The 16,745-nt window shown below is 40.8% G+C and overlaps 1 protein-coding gene across 1 annotated transcript in view; it reads left to right on the top strand.

Moving 5' to 3' along the window:
- The first annotated feature begins 2,588 nt into the window (after positions 1–2,588).
- The window catches only part of LOC137992645 (transient receptor potential cation channel subfamily M member-like 2), a 170,796-nt gene continuing 156,639 nt past the window's right edge, over positions 2,589–16,745 (top strand). The window contains exons 1-7 of the mRNA XM_068838106.1: positions 2,589–2,938; positions 3,221–3,312; positions 8,874–9,036; positions 9,434–9,598; positions 10,422–10,619; positions 11,440–11,617; positions 11,705–11,882. Of these exons, the coding sequence (XP_068694207.1) occupies positions 2,870–2,938; positions 3,221–3,312; positions 8,874–9,036; positions 9,434–9,598; positions 10,422–10,619; positions 11,440–11,617; positions 11,705–11,882 (1,043 nt within the window). The 5' untranslated portion in view covers positions 2,589–2,869. The remainder of the gene's footprint in view (positions 2,939–3,220; positions 3,313–8,873; positions 9,037–9,433; positions 9,599–10,421; positions 10,620–11,439; positions 11,618–11,704; positions 11,883–16,745) is intronic.

Here is a 16,745-nt window from a genome sequence, read left to right as displayed (position 1 = left end):
GATCTTAAAATATCTGAAGATATAGTGTCGCCTTTGTAATTTTGTCTGCAAATAAGTGGATTTATAAGTCCTCAAACCTAAGGACCGTACATCGTAGGCCTCATGTCACAAAGAGAAGGACACGGATATTAATATATGAGACTATAAAGCCCGGTTTACACTACAGAAAATTTTTGGCACGGCTCGGGTGAAATTTGCACGGGTCCCAAAAAAAAGGTTCGGCTCGGATAAAATTTGCAGTGTAAACAACCTGTCAGTACCAAATTTCATCCGAGCCGAACTAAAATTCTTACCCGTGCTGGGACCTTCGGCGAGGTAGTCCGAGCACGGGTGAAAATGGTACGAGTGCTGAAAAAATAGGCCAAATTTGAGCCTTAATTCATATAGGCTAGCGGCTTTTTTAAGTATATTTCAAGATGGCGGCTCATTCTCCACCAAAATCACGCGCACGTTCTTCATTATAGTTGAACTGCGCATGGCTCCATGAGAAGTTACGTGGGCCCAAAAATTTTGGTACGGTATTTTGGTTTTAAAATGGTGTAGTGTAAGCCAAGTTTGCTGTGCTCTTTTTGGCACCCGTGCCAATTTCAAAAGAGCCGTGCCAAAAAATTTCTGTAGTGTAAACCGGGCTTTAAGTGAAGCAAAAACGGTGAGGGAGTTTGCCGAATGTTGGAATATTTCATGCCAGGGTCAGTCTCCTTACAAAACTGGACACCGAATGAGTGTAGAAAATTATCGCCAGCTCAGCATCTTGTCGCTCCTGATAATCAAAGATAAGCTTGTTGTTTAAGTGTCACTGTGTGTTACTAGCAACCAGCTCTTGTCTTAAAGAGTAACAGGCAGTGAGCTAGTCTGTTTTCTGACTTTTTCACTCTTTAGAGACAGCTTTGATGAATTTTGTGAAATGGATTGATATTTCAGGCCCGTAGGCAGGTTTTTTTGCGGGAGGATGCGATCCAACGAGGAGAGGGACCAAACGAACGCCGTAGGCGCGAGTCTTTAGTGGGGTGCGGGGGAATGGCCCCCCAGGAAATTATTTGGTTGTCTGAGACTGCATTTCGTGCATTTTGAAGGCAGTATGATATGAAAACAGGCAGCCGGAAAAGCGAACTTAACTCTTTGTCCACAGGACTACATTCCAAATATGGCCGTAAGTATTACTGAAACATTTGAACTTCAAAATGGATTTTTTTTGGCGCAGAGACCACTTTACGTATGTAAAGAGAATAATGTCACTATTTAAAAAGAACAAAAATAGAAATAAAGGTGAAAATATTCATTTATTCATTGGGTTTGCTGCAGCAAGCCATGATGATCAGAAGTACTGATCATCGTGATCATTCAATAGTGTGCCAAGCTCAAGCTTCCTTGGGTACTTCTTACCAACAGATCAACTACTTCTTCCAGACCAGTGTCTGTTAGATACTGGATGTGCAGATAGATAGTGGAAGGGCCAGAAGAGAGCCCCTCTTGCGTCATGTTGGCTCTGGTAAAAGTGTGTAGCCGTCTTAGAGCACTCGCACTTCAATTTTACTCCACAAACAGTGAATCAGAACAGTACTATACTATATGTATTTTTATCAATTCACTTTTTTTAAATCGTTGGTCAACAAACATGGCGTGTCGACATCTCAGTAGTCTCTGTTTCCAGCATGCTACTGCACGTGTTCTTTAACTTTCGTTTTTTAGTTCCCTGTTTTCTTTATCAAATACCTGCTCTTGAATTTTTTCAACAGTACTTCTCAAACTCGTTCATAACAAATAAGCCAAAAACAAAAGAAATCACTACCGTGAAGGAAGTTTGGATAAGTGGCCCTTAATTAGCATAAAGTTTCGCCAACTTTGATTCCAAATATCTCTTAAAATACTGATTCCTTTGAGAAGCAATATCAAACACTCGAAAGAGTGTTTCATCAGATATCCAACCACCTCGAAATCGGTTAAAAAACTCGGCCTTCGGCCTCGTTTTTCAACTCGCTTCTCGGTGTTTGGATATCCGATGAGACACTCCTTCTCTTGTTTGATGTATTGCTTTTAAAATGTATTTCGACGACACACTGACGCTACTACACAAATACTTGGATAACACTTAGCTGACTCAGCAGAAGTCAATTTCTGAGCAATGGTGGCTCACGTGATCTTACCAATTCTCTTGTTTTATAACTAGTGCAGCTGATAGTGAGTAATAAAGAAAGACGCAAAGTTATATCATTATACTAAAGGAAGACGATTGTCATGCTTCCTATGGTAAGACAAACGTATTTTGAAACAGGGACAAATGTATTGGCCGGTTGATACTATCACTGACGTTTAACCCATGCTGCCGAAGGCTACGAAGTTTAGGTAAATATTAAATGAAGCTGCAGAAATTTGATTTCCATTTTCAGTCATACTAATCCACGAGGTGGCGTGGGCCCGCGGGACATCAAATGTAAGGCAAATTTTCTTTACACAGAAATAATCCTATTTTGAAACCCTACGGAATTAAAGACCATTAAAGTAATTAATTCTAGAAAAACTCTTTTGCTGCTTGATTGCTTACGCAACAAAGCACGTGTTTCGTTAAGTCACACAATTTTTCAAACTTCAGTGGCAAATGTAAACTCATGATGATGGATCCACGTGGCATGCTTATTCCGCAAGCGTACTAGTAAGAAGATAACATTTCACTTCACTCTACGTTCGTCTTCATCACGACCAACCACAATCAGCAAAGAAAACGGTTGTTTGAAAAATCTGTCAAGTCATTCGATTACTACAGTCTTTATTTGCTGGAAAGAGTGACCAAGGTTAAATCAAGTTGGGCCACGGAGGATCAAATATCATAATCTGCGTCAAGGCCGCAGCATTTTTTTTAAAAATCGAGATAATGACAACCGCCTCGAGCAACAGTAATCTAATTCTGGATGAAGAAAGTCAACTTGTTGACGAAGAGCAGGTATATCCTAAATCGAGCAGCTTGATTGTGTGTAACTGGGCCCTTTGTAAAAATACATTGGTTTCGTATGGAGGAGCACACGCGAACCATGCTAATTATAAATACGTTAAACATATAAATGCTCTTTAGCTATATATTTGGTTGTATTTATCAGTAAGAAGCAAGAACTTCCCTGAAGACTTCACATTTGATCCGTGTAAAATTACCCTAAAATTATTTAATATTGTTGTAGAGATTAAAGTATTATTGACTTGCACATTCTGCCATCTTTTTGATATTTAGACGAATACTCAAGAACGCACAAAGTGGATTTGCGGGACATTCAGGAAACGAACATGTCAGTGGTTTATCCCAGCTACTGAAAATGAATATCTGTAAGTAATATTGCAAGTTTTTCTTATTTCTGTGTCACACGTGTTCATATTTCGAGGCCTCAATGCCTGAACTGAGCCGCAGCCAATCGAGGTCAATTGAGACATTACCTTGAAATATTTTCAACAGGGATGGTGAACGCGAATGGCATGCTTGTAACACTTCGATCGCCATAATTAATGGTCCAATTGTCCAATGTTTACTGCAAATAAATAAGAAGCGAAGCTGATTAAACAGGATGTTGTTCACGAACGATAACAACGTATGTTTTCACAAGGCTTCTGTCACGCAAATTGTGTTTTCCTTTCGCCTGTGCTTCTCGATCATTAGGTACAGAAATGTGAATTCTTGAGGCCCCGCCTTGCCCCTTCACCTATACATTTCGTTGCGAAATTGATTGTTTTCCTTTGCATAAGTTTTCATTAATTTCCTTTTTGAGAATTTACTTACAGGTCATTAATTACGCTAGATTTGTCAATCTATCGATGCTGTTTGCTAGGCTGAATAGAAAAGTAGACAAAAGTGATTTTTTTTTGTAAAATTGACTGCTACCGCAATGAAAATATTCTCATCACCCCTCGAAAATCGGTGGCACCATCGTATCTTTGCATTCCAAAGCACAAAAGGTAAAGCCTTGTTTATGCTGCTTATATAGCACACGTTTATATTGATTTCCTATGATGGATGCGATACTGTGACCCGCTCTTACAAGGCCAGAATTTGGCTGTCTACCTGAAGGAATGATTTGTGTAAATGCGAAAGACACCGGCCTTGAAGCTGATATCCTTTATCATTGTTGAATTGGTCGATTTTCAGACCACACACTAACCGGGTGCAGGGTCGTCTCCAGCTTCTCCTAGGTTCTGGAACAGTGCTTCGAATTCGCTACTCAGAGCTGACGAATTTGCTGCTGGTTTTGTACTGGTTGGAGGATAATTGTCCGGGCAGCCGTTAAGACAGTGAAAAAGTGAATAAACTGGAACACTGGGGAGTGAGGATAGAGAGGAGAGGTGACAGCGGGCAGAATCCGGCGCTCGAAGAGGCACCTTTGAAATTCAGCTGCCGATCTTGAAGAACAACAGTATTATACAATCATGGCGGCCGGTGCACATCGATCACAGACTGGTTATTCTTACGTTGCAAGTGCCATTATGTTTTAAAACAAACAAATGCCGACATTTTGATGGATATCTCCGAGGGCTTCCCTTCTGCAGCGAACTGATTACTAGCTCGAATGCATGGTAATGGTAAGTATTTCATCCCGTGTCTTCAGAAACGTATTTCATGGCTGGCGAAACCCGTTATAGAGCTAGGATGATAACTTCTGCTGCGATACTTGGAATAATTTCACAGTTACAGCCTCTTGATATTATGAGTTGACGTTAACCACTGCTAAAATCAATTCGCCCGATGGAAGCCAGCGGACCTCGTAACTCTGCATATTGCTATAGCCATGGCACAGTTAAGGGGGGAGGGGAGGGGTCATTTTCAGCAACATCTGATGATAGCAGCATTTACTTGATTGACAAATTAAACAGGTATAAATTATCTTTCAATTGCTTGTCGCTTCTTGTTGACTACACCTTTTTCCAGAAGCGATTTAATTTTTATGATCTTAGGGTGCCCTACGGTCGCCCTACGTGGCAAATGTTGACGACGCTTTCCTGAAGGCTTTTTGAGACAACAATCTAGTGTTCTCCAGACAAGTGCAGACAAATGTGATTGCTGCCATTGTGAATAAAAGGGGGTTAGTTTATGGAGATCCGGATCTTTCTTGGTTCTCTCTCGGAGGTCGGTTTCTGCTTTACCTAAAGGTGCTTTATTAAGAAGAACATTTTTTAAAATGTTTATCGCCACTGTTTGTATTTTATTCTTAATTAAGCTACGATGGCCGAAGAGCAAGAATGCTTTTAAAGGTGCTTTATCTCAAACGATGAGCCAATTGCTGTCTAAGTGAGAGGGAGCATGCGTCTTGGAAGGATGTCTGCTGCGTTCTGCTTGCCAGAGGACGAAGGATAAGTCGCAAGCAACAGTGATAGCAGGGTTTGCACGTTAGCCATCCGGCGGTACCATCAACACCGTTGTTTGAGAGCCTTCCACATCAATGCCGACCCGCTCCTTTGAACAGTGATGATGGGGGTCTGGACGTTCTAGAGTGAACATGGATTGTAAGAAGGGGCCAGAATCGATATGCGGAATGGCTTTAGGAGCTAAAAAAAGATAACAACGAACAAGGAAGGGGGGAATTAATCATCGATCGTTGCCACACAAAGCTGGAAGATTCCAAACTGTAAGGCCCTTGGAAGGGATGGCGTAAGTTATTGGATTAAGAAGCCCACTTCTCTACATTCCAGAATAGCAAGACAGTTAATAAAATCCTAAATGGCAAGAGTAGGCCTACAGAATGGATGTTTTGTGGAAGGACAGTTTTGTTTCAGAAAGGATCTTGAAAAAGGTAATGCAGTCAATAATTGAAGACCTATATCCTGCTTACCGTTAATGCGGAAACTGATGACAGGGATCGTTGCTAACAGCATGTATCAGTTTCTGGAGAGGGAAAATAAACTCCCTGATGATCAGTAAGGGTGCCAAAGGGGTGGACGTGGAACGAAAATATCAGCTGCTGATTGACCAGGCTGTGTCGAGAGATTGCCGGAGGAAGCAAACTAATCTGGCTGTGGCGTAGATTCAAAATGTTTGGAAATGTTTGGTGTAGCGGATAATGTCAGAAAATTCCTAAGTGACAGCATGCAAACATGAGAACTTGAATTGACGTCATGTGGTGAGATGGTTTGTCACCTCTGATTTTGTGTTATGTATGATCCCATTGACCTTGATACTGAGAAAGGCGAGAACTTGTTATGAATGGGGGAATAAGGAATTCAGAATCAACCATCTCTTATTCATGGAGGATCTAAAACTATTTTAGTGATCAACGTCACTCACTTATGCAAACTGTGTTGGAAGGTGAGCATCTAATGACAGTGGGAATGTGGAAACAAAGCATGGTCGTTCAGAGCAGCAATATAGTCAATAGCATTCTTTGGGAGTGGTATCAACGTTGCAGAGCATCTTACATGCCAGTCAGTAGTCCTATGTTACAGGAGGAAGCACTTGCTATAACCCAAAGGCTCGGAAAGAAGGAATTCAAGGCTTCAAATTAATGGCTGGTTAGAGAAATGGAAAAATCAACACAACATTCACAAAGAAATCTATCCGGCGAAGAAGGAGATGTCGATGACGAGATTGCTTGCAGCTGGATGGAAAGGGTCAAAGAACGTACCCTGGGATATGCCCCACATGATATCTGGATGAGTCGGGGGTTTCTGCAAAGCGTTGCCCGAAAAGTCCCTCACAGAAAAGAAAATAAGATGTAGGGTGGAAAGCAAGCAAAACAGAAAGTTACTTTTGCTTTCTTTGCTAATGCAACTGGGAAAAAGAGCCATTAATCTGATTAGCAAAAGTAAAACGCCTCGATGTTTCTAAAGGTCCGTGAGCAAAGTCGACCTACTGGTTGCTATTACGTTGCATTTCCGAAGGCTTGGATGCAATCAGATCTCATGATTCAAATTCTCCAAGTCCTGAACACGAGAATGAAGAATGCTGGGAGGAGCATTATTTTTTTTCTTGGCAATGTTCCATGTCATCCAAGAGAACTAATCAACACGTTCTACAGCAGGTTTGACATAAAAACTGGCGTCAAGCAGGGATGCAATATGTCTGGATTCTTGTTTTTGATCATAATGGATTGGGTAAAGAGAAGAACAGTTGGAAATGGTGAGAATGGTAAAAGATGGAGGTATACATCCAAACTTGATGATTTGGACTTTGCAAATGACATAGCTCTAATTTCCTCTACCAAACAGCAGATTCAGAATAAAACAACAAAGCTGGAGGAAGAAGCCAGACGAGAGGGGCTCAAGGTCAGTACAGAAAGACGAAAACGATAAGGATTAACGCAAGAAACCGAGACAAGATTGTAGTCAATTAAATGGATATTAAGAATGTTGATGAGTTCACATACTTAGGAGCAAAAGTGTGTAAGGAAGGAGGTGCTATGAAAGACCTGACGAACGGACGATCCAAAGCAAGACGTGCATTCGTCAGATTGAAGAACATGTGTCGTTCCAATAGCATCGCAAGGAAGACAAAGTTGAGACTGTATAAGACACTAGTAGTGCCGGTATTGTATGTGGATGCGAGACGTGGAAACAAAGCTATAGATTTATTCCACCACAAGTGCCTACGAAAGATCCTACGTGTTAAATGGCAGGATCATGTCAGTACTAAAGAGCTGTTGGAAAGGGCGAGTACGAAACCGCTGAGTGAGGAAGTGAAGTATCGTAGATGGAATATGATTGGTCACATCTTGAGGCAAGACCGTAATTTGATTCTAACATTGCAATGAGCTGGGCCCCGGAAGGGAAAAGAAGGCAGGGAAGGCCGAAGACAACATGGCGACGAACAGTTCAAAAGGAACTTTAAGAGGCAGGGTGGAGATCATGGGAGGAAACGAGGATGATTGCAACGGACAGAGAACAGTGGAAGACCTCTGTAAAGGCCCTATGCACCACGAGGCACGAGGAGGATAGGTAACAGGTAGGTAACAAGTGTACAGCATCAAAGTGCCATTCCTCCCAAAGAATACAACCTCGAGAACTCAGTGCCTAAATGCAGAAGTGATCAAGACCTGGAAGGTAAAGTTCAGACAGAAGCTTCTTCGGTATGTTTGAAGCCAGGCAGGACGCGGCAATGTCCATACAAAGGCAAGTGACACCGTGAAATCAATCGACCTTCTCAAGGCCATCAGATGGATGCAACAAGCATGGGAAGAGGTAAACCCGAGCACTATCGTGACGTGTTGGTCAGCAGTTGGTGTCTAGTCGTCTGATGAAGGATGCAGAGATAACCCCTTCGCGGGAGAAGAATTGCTTACTTTGGAAGGGCTCATTAATCAGGTGCAAGACCCCACAAATGAAGGTTCAGTGGCAGTGGATGAATACATTGACGATGAATCTGTTTCCTACTTCCAACCTCTGATTGATGTTCGTAATGTTGAATGGACAACTGACGTCAGGAATGAGCTACTGAAGGTACCTGATGAAAGTGACGACGACGCCGCCACACTCCAGCAAGACGAACGTAAACGAAGTTTCAGTCGGTGAGAGAAGTAAGTATTAGTAGTCGGTGATGCCCTTGCTACGTTTTGCTGAGTTTTACGGGAATGAAGGACGACGAGATTGCGTGGTGGTTAATAAAACTGAAAGAAGATGCATCATTATTAATATTGCAATACCAAGAAATGTTACATCATAAGTGAAAAGGAGCAAGAGGAAATGGAAACATACCAGAAATAATAATAATAATAATAATAATAGTAATAATAATGATAATGATGATGATGACGATGACGACAAGAGCGGAAACATAGCGTACTTGTGTCGCACCTTTCCCGATCGGTTAGCTACACTAATATGATCTGCACGATCAGTATGATCCACCGGGGGCAGAACCGGTATTCCCCAGACTACTATTTTCTTTCCAAACTTTAATTGTTCTTTAGTTGCTGTTGTGGACGAAAAAAACATGACCACAGTGGCGACGCCTTGTTGTCTACTGGAAAGAAAGGCGACGAATGGGAAACATCTAAACACAGTGTGTGTAAACCCACCAATGCTTATGGAGAACTAGAGTTCCAAGGTGCGGGACAGGTCAGTCGAGCAAAGGTAAGAACTTCTTTAGTCCGCTGAACATGCTTGGTTGACCAAATTTCGTCATGTCATACGTTTGTTATAAATAGTACTCGCCACAATTTTTTTCCAGCCAAATCCTCACGCCCCTGGCAGAGGCAACAAACCTAGATTTTTGAAAATTACTTATCGCCTAAAGTTGTTGTTTTGTGAATATTGGTCAATTTGGCTTTTTGTACGTATTGCATAAAGTTAACATCACTATAACAATTCCAACAGATTTCTCTTTGCTTTCTCTAGTTAGCGTGGCATCTGTCTTTTCCTGTGCCTCAAGATAAATATGGAGGCATAATATGTAGGGGGGTGTGCGTCAAGGGAAGGTAACATGCCCAGAGTGTTCAGTTTGTCATAGCAGTTTAATTTCTCTTACCAGTACATTCGAGTTTCTGATGACACCGACCCCGAGATGGCTTTGCAACTTCTCTCTAACGAGTGGAAACTAAACTTCCCCAAGCTACTCATCTCAGTGACCGGTGGTGCCAAGAATTTTGTCCTTCATTCCAAATTAAAGCAAGTCTTGAGACAAGGATTGCGTAAGGTATAATAATTGCCGTTACATTTTTAAGGTAAAAACAAGTTAAAGAGAAACACTTTCATCCTTGACTCTGATGGTGAATTCAGTGCAGGAAGTGCACCCCAATCAATTATTTAATGGGAAGTGTTGTTTTTTTTTTGTACTTGGGACATCAGAGTATTTATTTCTTCCAGAGAATTCTAGGTAAAGCTATTTTTAGGACTCTCTGTTTTTCCAAAACCTTCGTAAATAACTCAGCCGAGCAAAGTTACCTCTTGATCGTCTCCAATTTCAAAAGGATGCTGTTCCCCTAAAAGTACTGAACAGCTGGGTTGTTGCAAGCAGGGTTGGTGTCGCTAAGCCAGGTCAAGTACTGACGACTCTGTAATGACAACTTAATCACGGAATTAACGTTAGCCATTCTTTGAGTGCTAGGCCCTTAAATGACTTATCAATAGGCCTTTTGCAACTAACGATCACATGGTACAAAATCCGCCATGCTGGAGGGCAAGCTCATTATTATTCCCCCACAGGGACATTAAAACAAAGAGACCTGAAACAGTCAAGCTTGACTTGCCTTTGTTTTAATGTCCCAGTGGGGGAATAATAATGAGCTTGCCCTCCAGCATGGCGGATTTTGTACCATGCGATCGTTAGTTGCAAAAGGCCTATTGATTTTTAACCGTAATTTTTAAGAATAGGAACTCGAAATTCCGTACAAAATCCTATTTTTGCGAAGCATCGTTTTATTTTTTATCATTTTATTGTGTAGGGTCGAAAAGCGTTCTAACTTTGAATATTTTGATTCGCGTCTGTTCTAAATCGATTACATAACTTGTTTGCGCAGGCCGCTCAAACTACTGGAGCCTGGATTTTTACTGGCGGCACAAATACTGGTGTTATGCGTCATGTGGGCGAAGCTGTGCGAGGTCAAACCGTCATGTCACATGGTGCTCAACTGAGGGAAAATACTCAGCAAGTACATTTAATAGGCATAGCAACTTGGGGCATAGTGGATCATAGAGAACAACTTGTTTGCAACCAGGTAAGTTGGGAACTAAATAACCTTTCAGTCGGATAACCACTATGTGGAGGCACGGTTGTGTAGTGCCGCTATTGCGTCGGCCTCCCGTCCCCATGGTCGCCGGCTTTTCCACACTGTCTCTCCACGCATGCATATAAATAGGTACAGGCGTCATGCTACTAGGGAGCTTTAGCAACGACAACGGCGACGGCAACAAATTTGCATATTTAGTAGGGAGAAACAATAGTTTTGCACGCCCTGCACGTGCGTTTTTCAATTTTGTCCTTTTCTTTGCCGTCGTCACCAAAACAACAACGTTTGAGGTTTTATGGAGGACGTCAGCACTTGAGGATAAATTTTCATTTTCTCCCCTAAATTAAGCGCCGCTCATAACGGTTTCATTCCTTACGTACTGCTACAACTTTGTCATATTAAAAAGCTTGGAATAGTCTCGAAGTGATCGCAATAACGCGAATTTATGTTTTTAGATGACGTTCTCGTTACCGTTACCGTCGTCGTTGCTAAAGCCCCCCACTATGGATAACCCCGCGATGGACTAGCATTCCTTCAAGGTGGGAGTAACAAATACTCTCAGTCGCTTTATGATAGAAAAACCGCTATAAGATTGGCTTTGTGAGCTCCAAGTGTCAAGCCTGTGACAAATTCCAAGGTTATTTTTCTAGTTTGACTTCATCACAAATAAATAAATAAATAAATAGAAATAAAATAGAAAATTAAAACGAAAAGTTAAGCGAAGTCGACCTTACGAATTCTATTTTTACGGCTTCCAGAATACTTTTTTGAGTCTGGACTCCACTTGTTGTGGTGTGTGTGTTTGCAGGACGTGGTACCATATCAGATGACGTCAAGCATGATGTCCCAAGGCGCATGCTTGGACAATAATCATACTCACTTTATACTGGTGGATGATGGAAGAATCAACAGATATGGAGGAGAGATATCATTTCGCGCGAGTCTGGAAAACTGCATTTCTCGAAAACAGATGGAGAAATCGTGTGGTAAGGCACATTCCAGATTGATTGTTGATTGCTGTTTCTCGTACTTTTCATCACGTAAGAAGACAAGTGTGTTGCTTGTCATTACAGACCGATCGTATGGAGTTCCTGTCGTGCTTCTTGTGCTTGAAGGTGGCCCTAACACAATTCGTACAGTCCTCGAGTCTGTGACAAGGACTCCCGCTGTGCCAGTTGTTGTTGCAGAGGGCAGCGGCCGCGCAGCAGATGTTTTGGCATATGCACATAGTTTTATTTCACAAAGTAGCGGGTAAGCTGTTTTCTACTTTCCAACTGTAAATATCTGGGATTGAATGTTTCACCGTTATTCATATCCTTATCGCCGACAGCTTTTCATTTAGAATATAGGGAGGCCCCCTTACAATGCGTGCCGATGTTTTAGCCACCCTTGCGTACAAGACAAGACAAGACAAGACAAGACAACTTTATTTTACCAGGGTAGCCCAGTCAGCTGCAAGGCTGGTATCCTTAGGGGCCCTGGGTTCAATAAAAACTTACATATACACATTTACAATAAGATTACAAGGTTAGGTAAAATTTGCTAAAATTTACAAAAGGAAAGAAAAGAAAAACAAACAAAAAAAAAATCAGATAAAATGTCCTTTAAGAAGGCGTTTAAAAATTGCTAGAGAACTTGCCTCTTTGATTCTGCTGGGCAGTGAATTAAAAGCTAAACGTCCTGAATTTTTAAAAGTTCGCCCCCCAAGAACAAGATTTATTTTATTTGGGTGAATATTTCTCCTCTGCCTAGTGTTGTAATTGTGTACATCATTGTTTACCTTAAAATAGTTTTTTAAGTATATAGGAACGAAATTCCGTAAACATTTATATACTAAAATACATTTGTGTATTTTTCGCAGTGTTTCTAAATCTGGCCAATTTACAATATTTCGGGCTGTCCTTGTACTTTTCTGACAGGTGACGATTTTCGCGGCTCGATTTTGTAATCGTTGCAGACTAGTGATGCTGCTCTCGGGTAGTTCACCCCAGGCTGTGTCTGCGTAACTAAAAATTGGTTCAATAATGCATTTGTATACCGCTTGTGCTGCTTGTAAAGTGAGAGTGGAGCGTATTCGTCTGAGGAGACCGAGTCGCTTGGATACTTTCTTGTGAACATCTTCAGCGTGTACTTTCCATTTCAGTTCCTCATCGAGGGTAACGCCCAAGTATGTGAATTTACTGACCATCTCGACATTGGTACCACTTATGGTGATGTAAAAGTTTGCGACGGCTTCCAGCCTTTGTCTCGTCCCGAAAAGCATTCCCTTTGTTTTCTCTTTGTTCAGAATCAGACGATTTATTTCCATCCAAGTTACAACCCGCTCTAGGTCTTCTTGAAGGGCCTTCTTTATCTCCTTTGGGTTTGCACCCGAGCAATAGATGACTGTATCATCAGCATACATACTGATGTGCGTGTTTTTGAGACAGCTTGGCAAGTCATTGATGTATATAACGAAAAGTAGTGGTCCCAGCAGGGATCCCTGTGGAACACCATACTCAATGGGCAGGCTTGGTGACAAGTCCTGTCCAAATCGTACTCGTTGTGTACGAGATCCTAGGTAGTTCTGGAACCATGTGAGACTTTTCCCTCTGACACCATAGTGCTCTAACTTCTGTAACAAACAGTTATGGTCAACTAGGTCGAAAGCCTTCTTTTTAAGTCAATGAAGACGGAGCCAGTCATTTGTTGATTATCCATGTGTTCCAAGATCTGATCAGTGAGATAAGTCACAGCAGTTTCGGTAGAATGTCCTTTTCGGAATCCAGATTGGTACGCTGACAGAACTTCGTTTGCTTCAAGAAATTTCACAAGCTGTACTTGGATTGCACGCTCCATAACCTTGGAGACTAGGGGCAACACGGATATAGGCCTATAGTTGCTTTCTTCGGTTCTTTTACCGTTCTTGAATATAGGCGTAACTTTCACTTCTTTAAGTTCAGGTGGAATTTCGCCAGTTGAAATAGTCAGATTAATAATATAAGTAATGGGTTTGGCTATCACAGAAGCTGCATCCTTTAAAAGTCTTGCAGACATTCCATCTAGACCAGTGGCTTTCTTTGATTTAAGTCTCTTCAGTTCATCACAGACAAACATTTCGTTCACTTCTTCCATAGGTTCCGTACGTTCTTTCGTCTTTCGAATTCTTCTTCTAATTAGACATATTGCTAAAGTTGTAAAGAAGTCAGTTAAAAATAGGTGTCAGTACACGTAGACGCTGTTCAAGTAAGATTCTGTTTCTTGGAGGCATGATTTTTTTCCGTCGGTTCTTTCTGTGTCCAATGCGTCTACACGTACAGTATGGGGCCCAGTTCTCGGCCACAAAAACGTAAACTTCTATTTCTTACCTTGGAATAGCCTTAAGGACTTGAAATTTCAAAGACAACTAGCTTCACCATTCAGTTTACACACGTAAAGCTATCGACTGCTCAACGCTGTTTTCTCCCGAGTAATAACGAAAATGGAGGCTTCGTTCGTGGGCCCAGTTATCGGCCAGCGAGCCCAGTTCTCGGCCACTGAAAAGAGTGCGCTCGATTCCTCAGAATAAACAACGCTTTATCACCAATTTTGTTGTTAAGTCACTAATAAGGCTTGTGTTTGATATTTCGACCACAAAGTATCCTTAACGAGCCTTGTTTCATGTTAGAAATGGAAGTTTTTTGCACACCTAGTTTTTCTCGTAAATACACTGGCAAGCGAGGCTAAAAAGGAGTTGGGTATTTTAAAACGGGGTCTGGTAAGTCAAAACTCATAGTTTTAATTTATAGCTACTGTCGGAACATGCCACCCCATTACAGCTTTACTTTTACAAATGATTTGACAAGAAAACTCCATACAAAACTATGAGCACTTTTTAGTGTTGTCGACGGCCAGCAGGGTGGCCGAGAATAGGCAAATACGCAGAAGTACTAAGGAAATATTGAGGGGTGAATTCAGGTAAAAGAATATAATAGGCCAGGAAAAGTTTACATTTAACAGAAAGCTTTATCACTCTACGTTCATTATGCCAAGAATTGGCTCATTTGGGCCTCCTATACGGATAAAATACAAACTTGAATTAGACCATGTAATTCGAGTAGCCGTTACAAACAAGTTTTCGTGGAAATCAAATTCACCTACCTTCGTGTCACCTCGATTTGCTCCCAGTATATAGTAGCTGTAAACTCAAAATTCGGCAGGACGAAAGACAAGGAATAAAGCTACCTTTGGAAGCAATTGCTTTCTATTCAGATTCATTTGTGGCGCTAAAAATAAACGTTGAACAAAAAGTGGCCGAGAACTAGGCCCCTTACTGTACTGTACTTGTTACAGTACTGTACGTGTAAAATGTTCTTCATTTTATATCTGCTTCAGCAAGCGATTGTGCAAAAAATAACAAAATTTAAATGATACATGTAATGTACATACTCTTGTACTTTTGTTCAGTATTGTTTATTCAACGATTGTATGAAGGTGAAATTGATTCTGCGTCTCTATGCAAACTGCATTATTTTATGTCTCTAATGCGCCATTGATTGTCATACTATGAAACTGATTTTCTATTGGCGTTAATCATTAACCATCTCACGAGATTGAAAGTATATTTGTTATCTTTGATTGTCCAAAGATGCAATTGTTTATCCGTTGATGCTATTGAACGTTAATACACATGAAAATAGCGTTATTGAAAGTTCGTTCGCGTTGATGAAGCTCATGGAAGTGGTAATGAACGTATATTTGCGTATACTTTCAACAGTTGACGTAAATGAATTTATAGTTTGCGTAAATGAGCAGCAAAAGGTGTACTTCTTTTTTGAACTTTACAAAAGGCTTTCATGGCTCTGTGGATAGGGCATTGCAATTTTTTTTTGTAAAAGCTTACTGTTTAGCATGTAAAGTCTGTTTCTTTTGCATTGTACTTATTTAAATACATGTTCATGCAAATTGGATTGGCAGTTAGCCCTCATTACGAGTCTCAAGCCTAATTTGAATATCCAGACGGACTCCATACGTGCCAAACGTTTTGTTTAATTTTCATTGTTCCTTTCTTTCACTAAACAGGGTTCTTTTCTAGCATTGTATTTATAGATTGCAATTTTCAAATTGCTTTAATTTACGTAGAAACGTCCTCGTTTCTTAACAGAGTTTTTCACAAAGGTTTTAGTATTTTTTAGTTTGTTTAGATATGTTTCATCGCAGTTTTTTACAGTTAAATGTTTTCCAAAATAAAAACTTTTAAATTACAAAAAAAGGTCTCGCAAAGGTGAAGGAGTCGACTCTAGCAACTTTAATTGCATGATTTCTGTACTAGGCCTATTGATGACGACGACCCAGTCAACTTTTTTATGTTGATGCGCAAACTGACGAAATTTACATGCGGAACATAATATCACTTATTTTGAAATGGCGTAATTTAAATTTAGTTGATGGAGGAATTTACATTCACGGATTGATGGGTCTCAAACCCATGATTCTGGGAATGCGCTGTCCGATGCTGTAACATTTAAACTGTTCATCCCATGTTGGAGCAAGCATATTGCATTCCACATTTCAAATATATAGCATGCCATCCTTTGCAAATATTTTTACTTGCCGTTTACTGTTCGGTTATTGACTTGTCCTGTTCACGACAAAAATCCTGCCAATGAGCTTGCATTGATACAGATTTCCTACATTTGTCATGTAATGGCTTGAACGTAAAATGATTACCGGAGTTGAGGGGGCAGCTTTGACAGTCCAGTACATTGCCGCGCTATTTAAACTATCAAGTCATCTGTTTGCTGGACAACTTATGCTTCATTGGAGTCTTCCTATTATTTTTATATAGAACCCCACGACGGGTTTTTCCGAAGTCATTCGAGATATTTAGCTACAGGTTTTTTTCGGAATTACTGCAAACCGCAAACCTCAAGATATCACGTGACTTTAGCTTTGCTGTCGCGTTTGGCGTTTGCGGTTCACGTTTTTACGGCAAGCATCCCTTCTAGGGGTAAGTGAAATACGAGTAATTCGGCAGAGTTTTTAGGCAACTTAAACATAACGAACCCACGTTTAAGGCTAACGTATTGGATGTTCCATATCTAACTCCTTTAATGATCATTTTTTAGGGTTATGCGGTGATATATATATGAGTTT

This window comes from Montipora foliosa, chromosome 2 (genome assembly GCF_036669935.1).
Source record: "Montipora foliosa isolate CH-2021 chromosome 2, ASM3666993v2, whole genome shotgun sequence".
Taxonomy (NCBI): domain Eukaryota; kingdom Metazoa; phylum Cnidaria; class Anthozoa; order Scleractinia; family Acroporidae; genus Montipora; species Montipora foliosa.
The sequence above is the reverse complement of the archived record's forward strand: the minus strand, read 5'-3'. Positions and strand labels throughout refer to the sequence as shown.